This window comes from Danio rerio, chromosome 5 (genome assembly GCF_052040795.2).
Source record: "Danio rerio strain M-AB ecotype USA chromosome 5, GRCz13ab, whole genome shotgun sequence".
Lineage (NCBI taxonomy): Eukaryota > Metazoa > Chordata > Actinopteri > Cypriniformes > Danionidae > Danio > Danio rerio.
This window is the reverse complement of record NC_141025.1, coordinates 19,872,768-19,893,585: the sequence shown is the minus strand read 5'-3', so window position 1 is coordinate 19,893,585 and position 20,818 is coordinate 19,872,768. Positions and strand designations below refer to the sequence as shown.

The 20,818-nt window shown below is 35.6% G+C and overlaps 2 protein-coding genes and 1 non-coding gene across 7 annotated transcripts in view; all 3 read left to right on the top strand.

Annotated features, from left to right (window-relative positions):
• Positions 1-3,746: 3,746 nt before the first annotated feature.
• ranbp1 (RAN binding protein 1) lies at positions 3,747-16,903 on the top strand. 2 transcript variants are annotated; one of them, XM_087251371.1, is made up of 6 exons: positions 3,747-3,981; positions 10,375-10,511; positions 12,822-12,979; positions 13,069-13,197; positions 14,748-14,810; positions 15,050-15,667. In XM_087251371.1, the coding sequence occupies exons 1-6, from the start codon at positions 3,784-3,786 to the stop codon at positions 15,181-15,183; spliced, it is 819 nt and encodes a 272-aa protein (XP_087107497.1). In that variant the 5' UTR covers positions 3,747-3,783; the 3' UTR covers positions 15,184-15,667.
• LOC137495810 (small nucleolar RNA SNORA77) lies at positions 14,840-14,970 on the top strand. Its single transcript, XR_015492412.1, has one exon. It is a non-coding gene; the product is annotated as a small nucleolar RNA SNORA77 (small nucleolar RNA).
• A 397-nt stretch (positions 16,904-17,300) lies between the features above and the next one.
• The window catches only part of golga3 (golgin A3), a 40,845-nt gene continuing 37,327 nt past the window's right edge, over positions 17,301-20,818 (top strand). For 2 of the 4 annotated variants that reach the window (NM_001442211.1, NM_001128545.2), the window contains 2 exon segments: positions 17,301-17,360; positions 19,582-19,863. In NM_001442211.1, coding sequence (NP_001429140.1) covers positions 19,719-19,863 — 145 coding nt within the window. In that variant the 5' untranslated portion in view covers positions 17,301-17,360; positions 19,582-19,718. 4 annotated transcript variants of the gene reach the window in all.

Genomic DNA, 20,818 nt, shown 5'->3' with positions numbered 1-20,818 from the left:
TTAATCTGGGGTCACCACAGCGGAATGAACCACCAACTTATCCAAATCGTTTGAGGAAACCGATTGCAACAAACTATTTTAGTTCAAAAACTAATCCTAATGAGTACTGTGAACTTAATTCATCTGAGGAAATGAAGCAATTTGAGCTCAGTAAAACCCATTTTAAATTTGTGATTAAAAAAACTAATCTATATGAGTATTGTGAACTTACTCCATTTAAGTTGAAGTAATGAGGTATTAAATTTTACAGTGTACTCAATGAATCACAATAGGCTTACCAAATATAAAATAAAGAAATAAAATAACCTAGATAGGAAATAGAATAAAAAACTTGAGAAACAAATAAACAGCGGTCAAATTGCAAATATTCAGTTTGGATCCGTTTGCTCTGTCAGCACTGGCTGCCAAATAAGATAAACTTTTCGACTGCAACATTTGGTGGACTACCAAAGCTTTTCCTCTGTAAGATGGTACATAAGATCCATAATCCAATAATTAAAAGTTGGAGGAAATGTGTCTTTACATTTGAGCAGTGTAAGACGTCTAGCAAATAATGTTGAAAAAGAAGTCATCCTTTTGTTTTTATTGTCTAAGCTGGGTTCTGTAATTAAACCAAATATTCATATAGGGCACTCTTTAGGACAATTTTAACAAAGTGACACCAGGAAATATTATTCAATTTATGTATCCATTTGTTTGTTTTTAATTGTATATTTATTAATTAAATGTTCTTGCCATGACAATTGCCTTTGTTGCTGATATGGCATTAAATAAAAAATACATTGCATCTTCTAAACAAGCAAAATAATCGTATTTCAAAGTGAAAATGATTATTTTAGTATTTACGAATATTATTTGGACTAGAAACAAGACAAAAATTCTGTGTATGCCAATGTTTGCTCCTGTTTTGTGGATGATCAATAAAATCCATTAACTTACATGCTAACATGCTAAAAAAATAAGCTCAACCGCAGCCCCCTCAGAGTTTTTAGGAAACAAATGATAGCTTTTTGAGTCCAGGCATGAAGAATGTCAGCTTGGCTGCTGCTTTAATGGTGTCCACTATTATGGGACATTTTCTCCCATTTTGTTACTTAAAGATGTTTTAGTGTATTGGCGTTAAACAATATGATTCAGAAACCAGTTGTGCCAGATTATTTTAACTGCAGTAGATTTTTAAGTATAATGTGAAATCTGTTTAGCTGGTGGTACAGTTAGCAAGGGTTTTAATTTTCTTATTGATCAAGATCTAAATTCTTTATATAGCATCTCCGATAAATGTATTTGGGTTTTGTTATGGAAAACAAAAATGCTACATTTAATGACGTGAAATCAAGCTATATTTTAATACCCTACAAAAGAAAAGAACTCTATAAAAATAAAATCTAAGATTTAGGTGAATTGAATAGACTAAATCGACTATATGTGTGTGAATGAGTGTGCATGGGTGTTTCCTGGTACTGGGTTGCACCTGGAAGGGCATCTGCTGTGTAGAATGTGTTTAATAAGTTGGTGGATCTTGTTGTGGCAACCCCTGATGAATAAAGAAATTAAGCAGAAGGAAAATTAATGAATGAATGTTCTTTAGGTAATCAAACAATGTACTTTACTGGCATTAAATCCCTGGCACCTTGTAGGTCTAAGACTGGAAGAGCTGAGCATGTTTATATTTTTTTAGGATCCACAGAACCCCTACAGTCAGTTAAAATAAACCATAGATAATCTATACCAAATAGTTTTCATGTAACCAACTGAGTGTCAGAGGTAAGAACTTCGTATGAATATGCCGAAGGTTCATTCTTCTCGCTTGCATGGCAGACTTCAATAATAAAAGTTGATGCATCTGCAATTCAGGGCTCTAAAAATGTTTTTAAATATGCAGTGAGATATGAAAGCTTCATTATCAGATTACATTGAAGGTAATCATCTGTCATCTTCCTCACCTCTCATCTTTGATTTTTTAAATCACTAATGTCAAAGTCAAGAAGATCAAAGCATACGGATTTCATAAAAAGCTTATTAAACGAACAACAGTGTATGTAGCTGGCATACCTGGATATTCAACATTTTAATTCAGCAAAACTTAATTTATGTAATATAAAATGTTGCAGAAATAATACAAGGAACATAAAAACAGGTACACACACACTCACACAGAGAGAGACACAATTAACAGAGTGTACAGTGATTTAAAAGATTATCGGGGAGATACTTTTTTTTTTTTCTTTTTTTTGCAGTAGCCCGTTTAATACATATCTCAGATATTTTGCTTTTTAGCAGTTTCACAGAAGAAATAATGAAATGAAAATAAAAAAAAACGTTAACATAGGAGATGACTTAGCACATTTTTGTTTATGTATATGACATTTTGCCAATAGAGGTTATCAAAAAAAATCCAGATCTTTATTTGATATTTTTTCATATTACAAAAACAAATCTATGTTTTATTGTATCATAATTATCAAACATTGTCTAAAGGCATATTTTGCTAGGCCCACCTAAATTCAACATTCAAAAATTAAGTTACATTCAAACAGGTCTAAATGTGAGATGCTCTATCCGCTTTACAGAAGCAGCACATATCATCCATATCGATCTTATTCACATGGGTAAACTGTATGTAGGATTCTGAAGTAATTTTATTTGATTTTATTGTTGTTACAGTATTTAACAGAACTTTTTTTTCTTTTTTCTTTTTTTCTATTATATGCGTTAAACAACAAATATGTGACAGTATAGTAAAATAATGCCAGGGTGATAGAAAGTAAATAATAACAACAATACACACACAAAATAGACACTCTATCTTGTTCATTTTTTGAAATGACAACACCTAAATAGTTAACAGCTTCTTCAACTGGTATACCTTCTACAGATAATAGGGGAGAATTTTTATATTTCACAATTTATGAGGAGATTAGGTGCAAACATCAGGCATTAGAGAACAACTGAATAGATTTGATAACCTGATGAACCTGGTTTGAGTCTTTTACAAATAAGGCTGTATCGTCTGCTAACTGACTAATTAAAACATTTCGTCTAGCAATTTGGATTCTAGTGACAGAAGGCTTGGGCTACTATGAGAAACAGGTACACAGAGGCTGGACAGCTTTGCCGAATTCCTCTTTCTAATAGAAATCTCTGTGTAGTTCAATGTCCTCATTTCACTGAGCTATTTCCCCCGTCATACAGCGTACTCATCCCCTTACAAAAGAAGGGCCCAAAACCGAATTTCTCTAAACATGTATTTAACAGCACTTTTTTTTATTTATTAAAGAATGCAAATATACAACCACAATCAGGAGACTGATATGAGAGAGATACAAAGGAGAGAAAAAAAATACAAACTACCTAAGCTGAAGAAAGAAAAAAGAATAACAAAACAAAGTAAATTACAATTGTATAAAAGTGTATGAAAATAAATTAAGAGCATTAGGAAAGCTATCTAACTCAACGCAGAGTCAATAGACAACAGTTCTTCATATAGAACCAGTAAATTGACACATTTTTTGTTTTGACACATACGGAAAGATTTCAGCAGTGAGTTACCTTCAATCAGAAAATGTCCAAAAGTAGGGACTGAAGCCATGCACTTTTGCTTATGTTTAAAAAAAATCTAAACAAGATAAAAAAAGTTAAAGATAAATTCTTTAGATTCATGTGAAGATTCTGAGTAATAACAAATTATTTATTTTAGTATTTAACAGAACTTTGTGCGTAGCTGAAGTGCGCCGGCGCAGGAGGGCGGTTGGTGAGACGAGCTGGATTGTGACTGGTGCGCTAATGGCGGAAGGTAGTGTGGATTCCGGAAGTGATCCGGAAATGGAGGAGGAGAGGGTAGACGGAGATAGTGGAGGTAATGCTAGTAATGAATGGAGCGTTGTAGAAAATCGTAAAAGAAAGAAAAGTTGGGCACAAATATCTGAATCGGACAGCGAAAAGGGAAGTCACCAGGCGAGAAGGAGAAGAGAAGAGTATAAGGTAATGCTGAAGTTTGCTAGCGACTCTGTGAATACCATCAATCCTTTGAAGCTTACAAAAACTCTTAAAGAAATGTTAGGAACGATTGAGAGTGTTAAGACCTTGAGAGACGGGAAAATGATTATATACTGTAAAGATCATAAGCAACAGAAGATGGCCTTGGCTATGAAGACATTATTAGGGCATAAAGTAATATGTTCTATCCCTGAAGAAAAAAAATGGATTAGAGGAGTAATAACAGGAATCCCTACTGATGTTACAGTTGAGAAAATAAAACGAAATATCACTGGGGCAGCAGTAAAAGAAGTCAAACGACTAAAATGCGTTAGAAATAACGAAAAAGTAGACAGTCTGTCTGTAATGATTCATTTTGATGAAAACAAACTACCGGAAAGAGTGTACTTAGGATATTTGAGCTACAACGTTAGGCTATATGTCCCCCCGCCAATACGCTGTTACAAATGCCAAAAGTTCGGACACGTAGCGGCAGTTTGTAGAGGTAAACAGAGATGTGCGAGATGTGGGGGAGACCATGAGTATGGTAAATGTGGGCAGGAAGTAAAGCCAAGGTGTTGTAATTGTGGTGGGGAACACAGTGCGGGCTACGGAGGATGTCAAGTTAGGAAAAATGCTGTACAAGTCCAAAATGTCCGAATGTCTGAGGGAATCTCGTATGCTGAAGCTCTAAAGAAAGTTAAACAGACATCAAGAGAACCAGAAACCAGAGTAACAGAATCTCAACAAAAAGCAACGATGAAAGAACAAAATAAAGATAATGAAGTATGTATTGACAAAGTATCGTTCGTCACATTTATAGCAGAAGTAGTTAATTGCTCTGCGCAGACGGAGAGCAGGACCGAGAGAATTAAAATTATCATCAGAGCTGCTTCAAAATATTTGGAATTAGAGGGTGTTACAGTAGATATGATAAACGATAGACTCAAGATACAATCAGGAACTAGTCAGACAGTATATAGTCAACCATGTGGAAGTATATAATGGTATTAACAATACTGCAGTGGAATGCAAGAAGCCTAATTGCAAACGGACAAGAATTTAAAAAATTCATAGTAGATCATGAAAATAGCCCTGACATCATATGTGTTCAGGAAACTTGGCTTAAGTCACATTTAGATTTTGTAATTAATGGATACACTTCGGTAAGAAAAGATAGAGACAAGTCTAATGGTGGTGGGGTAGCTACATTTATTAAACAGAGTATTGGGTATAGGGCAGTTGAGATCACTGGGGAACAAGAAGCTGTGGCAGTTGAAATATGCGATGGAACACAGAAAGTTAGAATAATAAACTATTATAATCCATGTGATAAATTAAGTAAGGACAATCTAGAACATATCCAAGGGAATGGAAATAATAAAATCGTGTGGTGCGGGGATTTTAATGCTCACAACACTTTATGGGGGAGTAAAAAAACAGATTACAATGGACTAATTATAGAAGATATGCTGGATTGGGGAGGATTAGTATGTATCAATGATGGAGGTTACACAAGAGTAGAGTTAATAAAAGGAAAATACTCAAATTTAGATTTAACACTAGTTTCTGAAAGCCTAGCTGGAAGATGTGATTGGAAAGTATTAAAGCAAAACACAATTGGTAGTGATCATTATCCAATTCTAAGTTCAATTGGAATACAGATAATTCGAACTGTGGTAGAAAGAATGCCAAGGTGGAAATTCAGAACAGCTGACTGGGAAAATTTTAAGGAATTATGTAATAATAGATTGTCGGAAATAGATAGATGTGAGGATGATGTGGAAGTTATTAATTCTAAACTTTGTGAAGTTCTTAAGAGCACTGCGGAAGAAGTAATAGGAAGAAAAAAAGCTAATGATAAGAAGAAAGCAGTTCCTTGGTGGAATGAAGAGTGCAGCGAAGTAGTAAGTAAAAGGAATAATGCATTAAAAAAAGTTAGAAAAACATTAAATTATAATGACTTTATAAATTATAAAAGAGCTCAGGCAATAGTGAGGAAAATAATTAGAAGGGCAAAAAAGAATTATTGGAGAGAGTACTGTGACAGTATTGGGGAGGATGTCAATGTATCTGACATATGGGGTATGATAAGGAAAATGGCAGGAAAACAAAGAAATAATAATATTCCTACATTGACAGAAAATAACAGATTAGTAATTTCTGATATGGAGAAAGCTGAAGTTCTAGCAAAAAATTTTGCCAGAATTCATAGTAACGCTAACCTATCTGAAGAAATTAGAAGAAATAGGGAACAGATCTTGATCAGGAATCCGTGGTTGTTGGAAAACAAAGGGCCATCTGAAAGTACATTAGATAGGGAATTTACATTATTTGAGTTAAAAAAAGAATTGGCAGAAAGTAAGAAAACCTCACCTGGAAAAGATGAAATTTGTAACGAAATGATTAAGCATTTATCAGATAATTCATTATGTATAATACTAAAATTATTTAATAAAGTATGGGAGTCAGGGATTTTACCAGCAGAGTGGAAACACGGTGTCATAATACCAATTGCAAAACCAGGTAAGGATCAGTCACAACCAAATAACTACAGACCCATAGCATTAACTTCTAATATATGTAAATTAATGGAACGCATGGTAATGAGCAGACTGGTTTATGCTATCGAAAAAGAAAACTTTTTTGCCGCATACCAAAGTGGTTTCAGGAAGGGACGTAATACAATGGATTCAGTGATTTGTTTGGAATCAGAAATAAGAAAGGCACAAGTAAATAAGGAAGTGTTGGTGGGAGTATTTTTCGATATTGAAAAAGCATACGACATGATGTGGAGAGAAGGACTTTTAATTAAATTAGAAAAAATGGAAATTAATGGAAAAATGTATAACTGGATCAAGAATTTTTTGTTAAAAAGAACAATACAAGTTAGAGTGGGTTCTGCATTCTCCCAAATATATAAGGTAGAGAACGGAACACCACAAGGGAGTGTTAGCAGCCCTATCCTATTTAATATCATGATAAATGACATCTTTTCAAAAATGGAGTTGGGGATCGGGAGATCTTTATATGCAGATGATGGTGCGCTATGGAAGAGGGGAAGAAATGTAGTTCATGTAGAAAGGTGTTTACAGAATGCAGTGAGGACAGTACAAGATTGGGCGGATGAGTGGGGGTTTAGATTTTCTACTGATAAAACTCAGGTTATTTGTTTTTCAAAAAAGAAAGTTAATCCAAATATAAATATTAATATATACAGACAAAAAATAGAACAGGTATCAGTAATTAGATATTTAGGAATGTGGATGGATGTAAAACTGAATTTTAATATGCATATTCAAAAAATAATAGATAAATGTAAAAAAGGAATTAATGTAATGAGGTGTCTGGCAGGAGCTGAATGGGGTGCATGTCGTTTCTCGCTTAAAAGAATCTATAATGCACTGGTAAGATCTACTATAGATTATGGATGCGTAGTATATAGTTCCGCAGCTAAAACTCAGTTGTTGAAAATAGATGCGATTCAATCTCAGGCACTAAGAATATGCTGTGGAGCACTAAGAACTACACCCATTATAGCATTACAAGTAGAGATGGGGGAAATGCCTCTAAAAATTAGAAGAATTAAGTTAAAAATGAGATATTGGGTTAGCATTAAAAGCCAAGAAGAGAGGCACCCAGTAAAAACAGTACTAAAGGAATGTTGGGAATATGGACATAAAAAGATAGATAGTTTTGGTTGGACAGTAAAAGACGAGGCTCAAAATATGGGCATAAGAGACATCAATTTAGCCCCTGCTGTGCCAACCTCTGCGATTCCGCCTTGGCTTTTCCATAAACCAGTAGTCGATTTATTACTACATGAGGAAAAACACAAAAATAATATGTTAAATGAAAAAGAAATACAACAATACATAAATCAGTCATATTTCAATTATTTACAGATATATACAGATGGGTCAAAAGATCCTAAAGATGAAAAAACGGCAGTAGCAGTTTACATCCCAAAATTCAATATTAAAATATCAAAAAGAATAACGGACCGACTTTCTGTGTACACTACAGAAATTGTAGCTATACTTCTTGCTCTTCAGTGGATAGAAGACGTGAAACCATTAAGATCAGTAATATGCTCCGATTCTCTGTCAGTACTAAACAACTTAATTACTGGAACATCTAAGGCAAGACAGGACATAATGAATGAGATAATGCAAAATTTATTCAGAATCAGACAGGGTGGACTTTTTGTAAGCTTCTTGTGGATTCCTGGTCATATGGGAGTAGTAGGTAATGAAGAGGCAGACCAACTTGCAAAGGAAGCATTACAACATACTCAGATAGAAATAAAAATAAAAATAAGTAAGTCAGAGGTAAAAAACATAATTGCAAAAGAAACAGGTAGAATGTGGCAAAGGGAGTGGGATAATGGAGAAAAAGGCAGACATATGCATAATATTCAAGGATGTGTGGGTGGTACTAGAAATAAGTTTGGTAATAGAAGGAATGATGTGGTAATAACTAGGTTGCGTGCTGGTCATTGTTTGCTAAACCAGTATAAGTTCAGAATAGGGAAGCACGAGACAGGATGTTGTGATAAATGCGGGAAAATAGAAACATTAGAACATGTAATTACAGAATGTGTGGCATATGACAATCAGAGATATCAGTTAGTTCAAGGATTAAGTATTTATGGGATTAAAAATTTGTCATTTCAGACCCTATTAGGAAACAGTTCAAATCAAGTTGAAATAATAATGCAATTAATTAATTACTTAAAGGAAACAAAATTGATTAATAGAATTTAAGAATAGCTTAGCAAAATAAGGAAATAAAATTTACTATGATTTTTAACTAGTATTTTTTTTCTTTCTTTCTCTCCTCTCCTCCTACTGTTATTACTGTTCTCTCTTCCCTATGGTAATCTCATCCCTCCATTCGTATCATATATCTTTAGTACTCATGCTTTTTCCAACATTATGCGCTCCACACTCCTATCCAGTAGGTGGCGGAAATGCACCATTTAAGTTGGTCTGCCAACCGCCATTAACCCCATAAGAAGAAGAAGAAGAAGAAGCTGAAGTGCGCCATGACGTAGCGCGGCTGCGCTGACGTCACCGTCTCTCTTCTCCGGTTATGCGCGCGCGAAAGTAGCGAAGTGAAATCTCACGAGCTCGCACTGATCAAAACCAACAGATACTCTCTCTAATCGAAAAACATCTGCAAAAACCATGGCGGACACAAAGGTAAGAGGGCCATCATCTTCAGCCTCTGTGTCTTTCGAACAGCGAGAGATGCTTATTTTGGTTGTTTTGTTGGCGATAAATGTTTTATGAGGGTCTTACTTAACAGACTGTAAAAAGCAGGTGTTTTCCCGGTTTTGCATTGTGCGCTTGGATATTCAGACGTTAGAACTTCTCGGTGTCTTATTAAATACTCACTATCGCGTTTTCATACGCTGTCAAAGTCGTTTGTTTATTTACAATCACGGTTTACAGTCAGTAGCACCAGTAACGTTAATAAAAATCATTATTATGTGTCGAGTAACACTTGCTACTTGCTTAAACACAAAGGACAAGCAAATATTGATTTTTAGACACGTAATAAACATATTCCCCGCATGCTCCAAGTAAAAACGGCTCATACTTTAATTCGAAAGCTTGAAATGCTAACGCACTGTTAGCTTGTGTGTTAGCACTGCTAACCTGCGGCACGTGAAGTTCAAACCCGGTTTATCAACACTCTTCCGGGGTTAATTACGTGATTTAACTGTATTTGCTCAAGCAGTGCAAAATATGGGCTGCGAAACTACGAGTCGAGCACTTAAACGCCTTTAGGCCGCTTATTAGCAGCTTCTAGCTTGGATGCTAACTTAACTGACTGACCACTTTTGAAAACTCGTTTAACTCCCACATTAATTCATACACATCTGATATCCGGTCTTCAGTCAAGTCAGTCGTTTAGCTAAGTAAACTGCTCAGCTCTGAAAATGCGAAGTGATCAACTTGGGAGCGGTTCAGAGCATCACATCATGTGCAGAAGATCTGCCAGAGTTGATCAGAAAGCTTTTCAATAATTAAAGCTTACAAGGCCTTCATGAATGTGAGACCAGTGATTAGTGAAGAGCAAGTGCATTGATTCCGCCAGCATCACAGCATGCGAGTTCAAGCACCAGTGGATGCAAGTTTGGTTGCAGCAGCAAATTTGGAGACAATAGGCCAAACTCCAGAGAATGATCCCTCCAAATCCCGCAGCCTTTCACTCCACTGATCTGATGAGTAATGTGGAAGCAGGATCCCCACAGAAGGGATCAGGACTTGTGAGCCTCAGCAGAACAAATACTGTAGTAAATGTGTGGCGTTCTCCAAAAATACCTGTTTTAGCTTATGTCATGTTTAAGTTTGATTTAATAAAAGCTGCTCTTTTAATTTTCCCCTCCAGGAGGCACAAGATGAGCATGAACCATCCACTGAGAACGTTGAGGAATCCAACCATGACCCTCATTTTGAGCCCATCGTCTCACTACCCGAGCAGGACGTTAAGACCTTAGAAGAGGATGAGGAGGAGCTTTTCAAGATGTAAGTCATTAACTGAGGTTTATATTAGGGCTGCACAATGGATCATTTCAGCATTGATATCACAATGTGAGTCCACAATAGTCACATCACAGGGATCTGCAATGTAGTTAACAACATAGTGGCGTTGTTTAAAATTTTAACCTTCGAATGAAAATGTATTATTTGCATTTGTTTTTAAGACCTGACTGTAGGAATTTGAAGCAAATATAAGCCATTTTGGCACAATACATTAAACGTTTGTAGCTTAAAGACTGATTGGACATTATGTAGTTATTTACTCAATTAAAATGATAGTGTTGTTGTTGTTGTTATACAGTGATCATTTAATTTCGGCTTCTGAATACTGTTTGACTCCCCAGAAAATTATAAATCCTCGTTTGTTTGCATCTTTTCTCTGTTGTATTTAACTTTGCTTGTAATTTTTTTAAATTATATTTTATGCAGATATGCTTCCTTACAGAATCATCCCAGTCGATCTAAAATTGAGTTCTTTACAAGCTATTTGTCATCTGCTGAAATTGCATTTATATCGCAGTGAATAAAAATATTTCAATGTCTATTTTTTTATAGTATCGTGCAGCCCTAGTTTTTTAATATATTAAAAAATAAATAAATAAAAAATCCCATGTAACTGCATTCTAAGAGCACTTTATATCACACTAGCTGTTTCCATCCACTTAATTTTATGCGCATTATGGATATGCTCATAAAAAACTGGTTGATGGAAACGCCAAAATGTGTATAAAAACTTATGCGCATAACTGTGTAGGATAAACTTTTTATTCGATATAAAAAGATGCGCATAAACTGATGGAAACGCTTTTAACGAATGTATTTCAGTATATGCATTAAAAAGTCATATGATTTTGTTATAAGAGATCATGTGGTGATAAAAATATGCGAATGGATAAACCAGCTGGTTGAGCACCCTGTGAACATCTGACATGTTGTTTAGGTGATTCTAAAACGGCTTAACTATTTCAGTATTATTGTTATTATATTATTAATAACCTCCAGAATCCAGAGCATCGGTGCTCCGCATCTTATGCCTTCTAATGTCACTACTCGTTCACTGCGTGTCAGAATTGCCTTCTGAGGCGCAAGTCATTTATTAAATGAAGAAAAGATTCACGCAGCTTCTTCTACCACAGCCAATTCAGTTTCTACTGTTGCCACTATATAATTAGTAAGTGACGATTTTGTTTGCTTTGACTCGTTGGATGGAAACAATGTTTTATTCACACATCTTTTATGCAATATTCCAGTTTTGTGCATAATTAGCATTCTTTATGAAAACATAGCTACTTATGCATGCACTAAAAAGTTTTTTTATTTGCTTTTTTTAAAAACTGTTTGATGACAGCTTAAAGTGTTGTCAATCACATATATTTAAAGATTACTAAAAGACTTTTATGCTTGTCATTCTGCGAAATTTTTTAATGACCACAGAGTCAGGACCTCAGTTTAATGTTGCATCCAATAGATGGCGAACTGACAGTATAGTGTCCTCTTCATTTTTACTGGGGGCATTAGGACTCACAATGACCACAGGTTGAGCGCCCCCTGCTGGCATCACAAGCATCACTTCCAACAGCAACCTAGTTTTCTCATGTGGTCTCCCATCCAGGTTCTGACCAGGCTCAGTCCTGCTTAGCTTCAGTGAGTAACCGGTCTTGGGCTGCAGGGTGATATGTCTGTGTAAACTAAAACTAAACATGCATTGAGCAAGAAGATTTTACCAATACATATTTTTGTTGGTTTACACTGGAACCATAATTGTACTGTTTTAAAAGCAGCTTTAAAATGCTGGTTTTCTGTAAAGCAAATGTTTTTTTTTATTTACAGATATTATTGTATACATCAGTCTTGTCATTGATTTACATTAATATGTGATGGACTAACACATCTGATTTTCTAATTACGGTAAAGTGTAAGGATAAATTGTTCAAGTATACTTGCTATTATACTATTCTATTATTATTTTTTACATAATTTGTGTGTTTGGCGTGACTTGAGAGAACTTATTCTGCATCTTTTTTTTCTGTGTGTTGTCTTGTGCTTCAATGGTTTAAACTTATATTGTCTTGAAATTACAGTTGACACTTTTGTAAAAGTGTATTTAGTGCTTGCCAAGAGCCATCAGGCACTTATTGTTATATATACAAACTATACATTGAAACTAGGTCATTTATAGAAAATATTAGTTATTATATCGTGAATATTAGTTACTCACACAATCTACATTGTAAAAGTGCTATAGAATTAAAGAATTAAATACGTCTTTGACCATTGATGCATTTTTGTGTGTAGGAGGGCAAAGTTGTATCGTTTTGCCAGTGAGAACGACCCTCCTGAGTGGAAGGAGCGCGGGACAGGTGATGTCAAACTTCTGCGACACAAAGAAAAGGGCTCCATCCGCCTTCTCATGAGGAGAGATCGTACCCTCAAAATCTGTGCCAACCACCACAGTAAGTGGAGCGAGTGATCTCTTGAATTCTTTAATTTTTTTTTTCAGTGTGCATATGGCTTTAATTGATCTGTTAACCCTTTGCTCTAGTTATGCCGCTGATGGAGCTGAAGCCCAATGCAGGCAGTGACAGGGCCTGGGTGTGGAATACACATGCCGACTTTGCAGATGAAAAACCCAAAGCAGAGATGCTGGCTATTCGATTCCTTAATGCAGAAAGTGAGTATAATTGAAGAAATCTTGGTAAATCTTTTGTAGATTGGTTGTAATTCAGTTTGTTGCATGGCAGAGAAGAATGAAAGTTTATGCACAAAGCCCTGCAAGATGATATGATTGAGCTGCACATTTGAGTCGTAAAGAACAGAATTAGCTGTGTAATATAGGCACAAACTTTTGATATTTTAGAAAAATATATAAAAAAGTGATACTGTGCATGCAAGTGAATTAAATTGTTATGTGACGAGTGTCTATAAAGGTTAAACATGAATAATACATATGATGGCTGTAAGAATGAGTGGCACACTATTTGCTACACTCATTCAAGGACGGTTGACTGTTGTGCTATCTAAACTTCAGAGCTCATCTGAGAATCAGGCCGTGCTCACACTAGGTACACTTCCCTTGAACTCAGCCGAAGCATGCTTGTCCCCCTTTCCCTCTCCCCTGACGGCCTGCACTCATTGCTTTTACCTTTTGTGCCAGAGAACGTCATTGATGATGTGACTGTTCAGTTTAACAGAAAGAGAAGCGCTCTTGCTCAGCACAGTGGAGATTGCTTTAGTTATATCGTCTTGCATTATTTTTAGTTGTTTGTGATGCTCTGACACGCGGTCAAATATTTTGTGAATGGATCCACCACTTGTGATGCTCATAAATGTTCATGAAAGTCATCGTGCTGCACGTATTAGGAGGTTTGCTGAAGGTGCAGCTGCAGATCAACAGGGGTTTGTATCTTTAATAAACTGACAGTTCACGTTTATTGAAAAGTAAGTATATGTAATAAATCGCCAAAGCTCAACCAAACTGCACTCTGGCACATGTCTTTCAACCTGGCCAATGCCAGCCAACCGAACTGTGTCTAAGCCCGATTCGTAGAACTTACACTTGTCAAACAAACCGGGATACGTGCCCGAGCATGGTTTGGATAGCCTATTGTGTTCACCCTCACCTTATGTGTTTAACTGTTTGAGTGCGCATGAGTATGATGCAATATGAGGAAAACGTGGAAGAAAATGTGTTGTAAATTATAACCATTTCCTAAGTGGTTTACTATGATAATTAAAAAATAGCTCAGCTCAAACGTGAAACTTTCTTTTTTTTCCACAAAGAAAATGAAAGTAAAACTCTTAACCACTGAAACTAGCACAGCCAAACACAGAAAAGTTGCAGTGAAAGTAGCAATACATCTTCCATTTTAGTGCATGAAACAAAAAACAGGGTTGGGACTTTTCATCCATCTTTGAAAACTGTGTGATGGGGTGGGGTTTATTTGGACCAGATGATTCTAGAAGTCTGGCTTGCATTACCAAAGTGAAATGTTTGACTGTGGTGCTCAGTTTATTACAGATATAAGGTTAAAAAACTTAGCTTCATGGAGGCAACCAAAAATGCTCTATAATTAATTATTTTGTTAAATAATATAAAGTGGTTTTGTAAAATGTAGCTTTTTAAATTGCACTCAATTTGTCTTGACTGTTGTTTACTTTTTATTAACTAAAATCATTAGCATTAATAACTTTTTCTTTCCTCCTGTTATCTTTGTCTTGCAGATGCACAGAAGTTCAAGATGAAGTTTGATGAATGCAAAGAGGAGGTCAGGAAGTTTCTTGAAGGTAAACCACACTTTCAGCCATGTCACCATGCAGACTCACTCTGTGTAAGGCCGATACCTCCAGCCTTAGACTTTTTCTGTCTGCTACATTAACTTGAAGATTGTTACAACCTGCCTTGCCTGTCACTTGGCAGGATGACTGTACCTTCTCAGACATTTATTTCTGAAATTATTGTGAGATTTGCATTGCAATACTCTTTAAAGAACCATGAGCTGAACTGTTTTAATTTAATTTCACAGGAAGCATGAACAGCGCTAACAAAGTGGCAGAGAAGCTGGAGGAGTTGTCTGTGAACGATGACAAAACAAAGAGTTCAGAGGACAAGAAAGAAGAGGCGAAGAAAGAGGAGAAGGCTGTTGAGGAGAAGAAATGAGCCCAGGAACGTCGCTTCATATGGATCCTCCACTTGCCATTTTCCCCTTTTCTACAACAGACTCTGAAAATGAAAAATTGGACACTTTTTTTTTTTCTTTCCTTTTTGGCCTCTTGACTTCACAAGACCTTGGTGCCACTCTTAAATGCGTCCATTTCTCAAACTTCAAGATGTTGTGAGCTTTTGTCCCATTCACGAACTCCCATATCGCCCTTCATTTTCTCATACATTGTGGACCAGTCGTCAGTCATCATGTATTTGTGTATTTACACGACATGCAATGATACAAGGCTTGTGCTATTGATTGATTCCCACATTGGGTAACCTCTTTTGTTGTTTTTTCTTTCTTTTGTACTTTAAAGAGTTATATTGCGAGTGTCTAGATGAGCACTGTCTGATATGAAAGCGGGCTGTATGAGAGTTGATAGGGAGTATGAGTATCTGAGATCTTTGACTTTTCCTTACAATAAAGTCACACGAGGAATATTTGACTTCTCTGTGGCTTGAATTCACGCTTGAGTAGCATAATTTTTTGGCGGATTGAAAGAAAATAAAATGTTAGGGATCCTCTGATCGATCAGTTGGAGATCGGTATCTGCCGATAATCACATTTTATAACTCCATCAGTACTTACCGATCACAGGTGTTTGTTCTCGGGTTTTCTTCGCAGAGATAGATGCACATGCACTCAACAGCGCTACAACACCTGAGGAGGTAAATGATGTGTGAGGGATGAAAGTGATCATGGCGATCCCAACACAGCAGCTAAAATACATACAGATGTGGTGCGGCCTTTGTTTATAGTTTGTTGGCGTGTCTTAGGCGAGTGATGGTGTCTGAGTCTCTTGCAGCCAATGCATATCCAGTGTTTTGAGCTGCTGTGACGCAAGTAAAGCGGTCTCCCCTATGGTGTCATCCAACCATATAAGCTCCACTATATACAACAGCTTCATGACACCCACAATTAGGTTAAATGCCCCAAAAAGGAGCTGAGATGACAATTAAAAAAAGAATCTATTATTTTCTGTAAAGCTCATTCTGACCATGACATGTCCACACTAAATGCTTATAAGACGCATGTTTAAGGGATTATATACAGCATCTTTCATTTATCCTCCAAGGTAAGAGATTTGCACTGAAGTATCATATTGGTCACCATGTACTTTGTGTTGGCTGCAAAAGTCCTGATTGGAGCATCCCTAATGAAATGTGCTCCATTGTGATTAACTGATGGAAGTCTATGACAAAGATAGACTTGATATGTACAACAAAGATATGTAAAACAAAGATATAAAGAATGGTTGACTTTTATCTCTGGTGTGGAAATGCCGGAGGGTTGAAAGTGGGATGCTTTTTAAGAACAGAAAGATAAGTGAATATATTAGGTACTGTATCACTAATTAAATGCAATTTTCATTCCATAAAGTTTGTCGGAACTTAAATATGAAGACTGCATGTATGATCATTTGGGCTTTTAGTCACTGTTTTGCTTTTATTTTGAATGTAAAAAAAATTAGAGGATGCTGTTTTGAAATAGTGTGATGATGATGAACAGCAAATTTTCCACATTCCCAGTTTTGAGTGGTTTTGATAAAAAAAACAGGGTCGTTTAAATTGCATTTGGCATATGATGAGTGAATTAATCTCACATTTTATAGTGCTAACTAATACATCATGTAAAAAGGTTGTGATCAAACCAAATTAAAGACTGGTGCTTTTATACATTAGTGTCTGTTTGGCTTCCATTTAAAAGCCTAATAGAGCAATGTTGTTTTGATGGAAAATAACTAGCGTCAGTGAATCATTTAGAGACTTAAGCCATAAAATAGCTTTGCTGATTACAAGAGGAAGCTTAAATATGTCGTGTATATGCACAGATTTAAATGCAGAGCTATAATGCAGCATATTACATGATATTAGAGTAAATTAGAATTTCGTGAAGACTTTATAATAACTGCTGAAAATGATTAGCGTGTTCTTCATTAATTACAATAAAATGATAATATTAAATAATATAAGTTATATTAACAATTATATGTATTTTAAAACATGGGTATTTTTTTGTAACTACGCAACTCCATGCGGAACCTTTATTGGTGAGGAAACTGTTGCGAGTCGGATGTGTCTGAAGGACGGAACCTAAACAGCCACGTAGTATAAGCAGGAACACGTCTAAGGTTGGTGCTTAATTACTTTTTATCGTATCTTCTAATCACTGCAGTAATTATTTACTATTACACGTGGTTATTGCAATACATAAGCGTGGTCGTGTGTCAGTGTCACGCGTAAGTTTAAGGTTTTGAGGTGTCGTGCGTTGTGGCTAAGTAGCTAAAAGGCTGATGCTAACGAGATCAGAGATTTATTATGATAAACTCACTTTGACAGCGTACTGTATATCCAAGGTATTTTTGTCTTTATGCCTGACTGCAGTTTATAATGATTGGTTTGTGCATAGCTGTGCTTTAATTTTCATAAATTTAAAATAACAGACATTATTTCTTTGGGGAAAGTGACAGGTAACGTGAATCAAAACTGCTTTTGACAGACCGCCTGATCTGCCTGTGTGTGACTTTTAAAATGACTCGTGTTTATGTTGATTCTATAGTAAAGTAAGCTTCGTTAACGTGTCTGATTAGTGTCTTAAATCACACTAGTCTATAGTTAAACTGCAGTGGGCATGGTTAGACTAATCGTCCAGCTTTGTGTAAAAGAAATCCTATTACTTTACTTCACCGATGTGTCACATTGTGTCAGAACTATAAGAAGCTCTGCTACCATGTAATGTCCTGTCAGTTACTAGTCTATAACGACACTAATCTATAGCATACTGCTAATTTAATCCTAAATTAATCCATCCTAATAATATACATGTATATATGAAGAGTTTAGATGCAAAGTCCTCTTAGTGCCGTCTGAAATTGTCTCCTAAAATGAAGTGTTTTAAGGGGTGTGTGTAGGTTCAGTATTTTCACTTTTATTGCAACAAATAGCAATAAAAGTTTAAAAGCAAATTTCAATTGCATATAAAGTGACATGATTATTTTTAATCTCTTATTTTCTTTGAACGATAATTGCATATTTGCATTACACTGCTCTTCACTTTTTAAATTAAGTTATCACTATCTGTCACAAATTAAAATGTTAAACTATACATAACTATACACCTCAAACAACCCACTCCCTTCAGTGAATGAATGTACTTGGAAAGGAATTTAAAGCAGTTTGTAGTTTAAAGGCATTTGTAGTTTCTCCTAGTAAGACGCACAACATTATTGTTGACAGCACAATGTGTTAACAGCTGACTGTGTTGACTAAAACATAATGTGCATATTACACTTGCATTGATTTCAAGCACCATTTATCAACAAATAATTTACCCAATAGAAGAACAATACTTTTATTGCTTTTTCATTAGACACATTTACATTATTGATTCTCGTATTTTTAAGTTTAGAGAAAGTATTGAGCTGTGGTCGGAGTACTATTAGTTAATAATCATTATATAAACATCATTATCAGTCAATGTTCAAAACGCTCTATTAATCATCAGATCCATTCAAAAGTGGAAATTTTGCAGTTTTGAAAGGTTATAGAATGCGTGCATGCATACCAACATACTATACACACACACACACACACTGTTTATATATTCAGGTCACAAAGTCTTGTGTTTCTTTTATTTAAAGTAAATTACAATCTTGAGCTTAATCTTGACTATACACAATTTGATTGCAAATCAAATTGCAATATCTGTACAAAAATTTTAGTTTTTTTCCCCTAAATCACCTGGCCCTAGTCATGACAGGTTAAGTCAGGGGTGTCCAAACTTGGTCCTGGAGGGCCGGTGTCCTGCTTATTTTAGTTCGAACCCCAATTAAACACACCTAAACCAGCTAATCAAGCTCTTTCTAGGTATTGAAACTTTCAGACAGGTGTGTTGGAGGAAGTTGAAGCTAAACTATGCAGGACATCGGCCCTCCAGGACTGAGTTTGGACACCCCTGGGTTAAGTAGTAATCGCATGTCAAGTTAAAAGTTATAAATGTGATATTTTACCTGAATTTACTGTGTGAATGATTGTAAATTCAAACCCTGTTGTTGTGAACTTTGAAAGATGTTTTATTTTTATCTTTCTATCAGAGAGGAACTGATATGTAGCTCCTAGGTGCATTTTATACAAAAAATAGGGAAAGAAAGACAATGAACAACTAGCGATAGTATGATACAGTTGTGGCCTTGATCAAGACATTTGATTTTAGGAAGGCTCATATCAAATGTGCTGCTCTGTCAGATTAGTAATTGACTAGATCTTCATTGCTTTTGTTACTGTTTGAGGAATAAACCTTAAACACTTCTTTCAGTATATTAAATATTTAATATAAGGTTTTCCATTCCTCAGGACTGAAGCTGTTTGTGCCATCCAGACCAGCCTGCAGACTTAACCAAAGTTTAGCGAGCATGAAGTAAAGTGAATTGCACCTGTGAAACCCAGCACATGTTCATGGATGCTAGAGCAGCATCTGTATTTCAAGAGATATGGAAAATGGAAATAATGGAATGGTCTCAATTGAGGCCAAGCCCCCACAGCATCCGGATGCCCAACACTGCAAAAATCCAAACAGCAATACTGTAGAATCTCTGAAGCCGGAGAGATCACTCGTAATGGAGAAAATCCCAAATGGTGAGTGTTGTTTTTATGTTCTAATTTGATGCATTGTCATTGTGTTGCCATTAACAGGCTTTATTCATCTGCTTTATGGTTGTTCATATGTAGTTCATTCTGATTAATATTTTCCCAGATGTACACAGCCTAAAAATCCACAATTCAAAATGTAAGCTCCTACAGAATTTACTGTTGAGCTCATTGAGCCTGAGAGTTTGTGTTTATTTCCAACCTGGCAAGATTTCAAAGTAAACATTTGCTGTTTACTGCGTCTTTTGGCTTTGAGTTGTCTGTTCTTTCCTCATTTCAGTGGCTTTTTGTTATCTACTGAAGTATTATGAAGCTTTTTATCTGCATGAAAATTCCACCCGCTGTTAGTTTCAGTTTCTTTAGATGTCACTGGTTTGACTTGTTTTGCAAGACTTGCCTAAATGGAAATTTCAGGCTCAACTGGTCTGCACTGCAGTCAGGTTTATAGACTGCAACCTCATCACCTATATATGAATTCAGCCTATTGTTGTTTTTGTGTTGTACTTCAAAGCTGAAGCAAGTACATAATAAGCACATGTATAATTAATCATTACTAATTATTAAACAACATTAACATTTGTTTACTGCATAAGTTAAAACCAACAGAATAATAATTCTTATCCATTTATGATCATTCATAATTGATGGTAATTTTAACATTATTTAATATTAGTAAAATTAAAATCAAGAAGTTGAATATATCACAACTATGTCATGGACTTGAGCTGAATGAAAAAGATATGGATTGCAACCATGACTCTAATTGTAAGCCATGTGTTTTGGTACAATACTGAATAAATGAACAAATTCCTTAATAATAACATTTTTAGTCAGTAGACACAGAGTAGTTGATCTTTACAAACAAAACAATTTCATATCATCATAGACCCCAGTTACACCTGTGTGTTGAGTTGTTCATTTGTAATCAGACTGAAAAAAACAA

Bases quoted from the DNA above. Each gene is read 5' to 3' on its own strand.
- ranbp1 (XM_087251371.1), top strand. From the start codon at position 3,784: ATGGCGGAAGGTAGTGTGGATTCCGGAAGTGATCCGGAAATGGAGGAG. The intron at 3,982-10,374 runs GTAATGCTGAAG...TTTCCCCTCCAG, and splicing joins GGAGAAGAGAAGAGTATAAG to GAGGCACAAGATGAGCATGA. The intron at 10,512-12,821 runs GTAAGTCATTAA...TTTTGTGTGTAG, and splicing joins GAGGAGGAGCTTTTCAAGAT to GAGGGCAAAGTTGTATCGTT.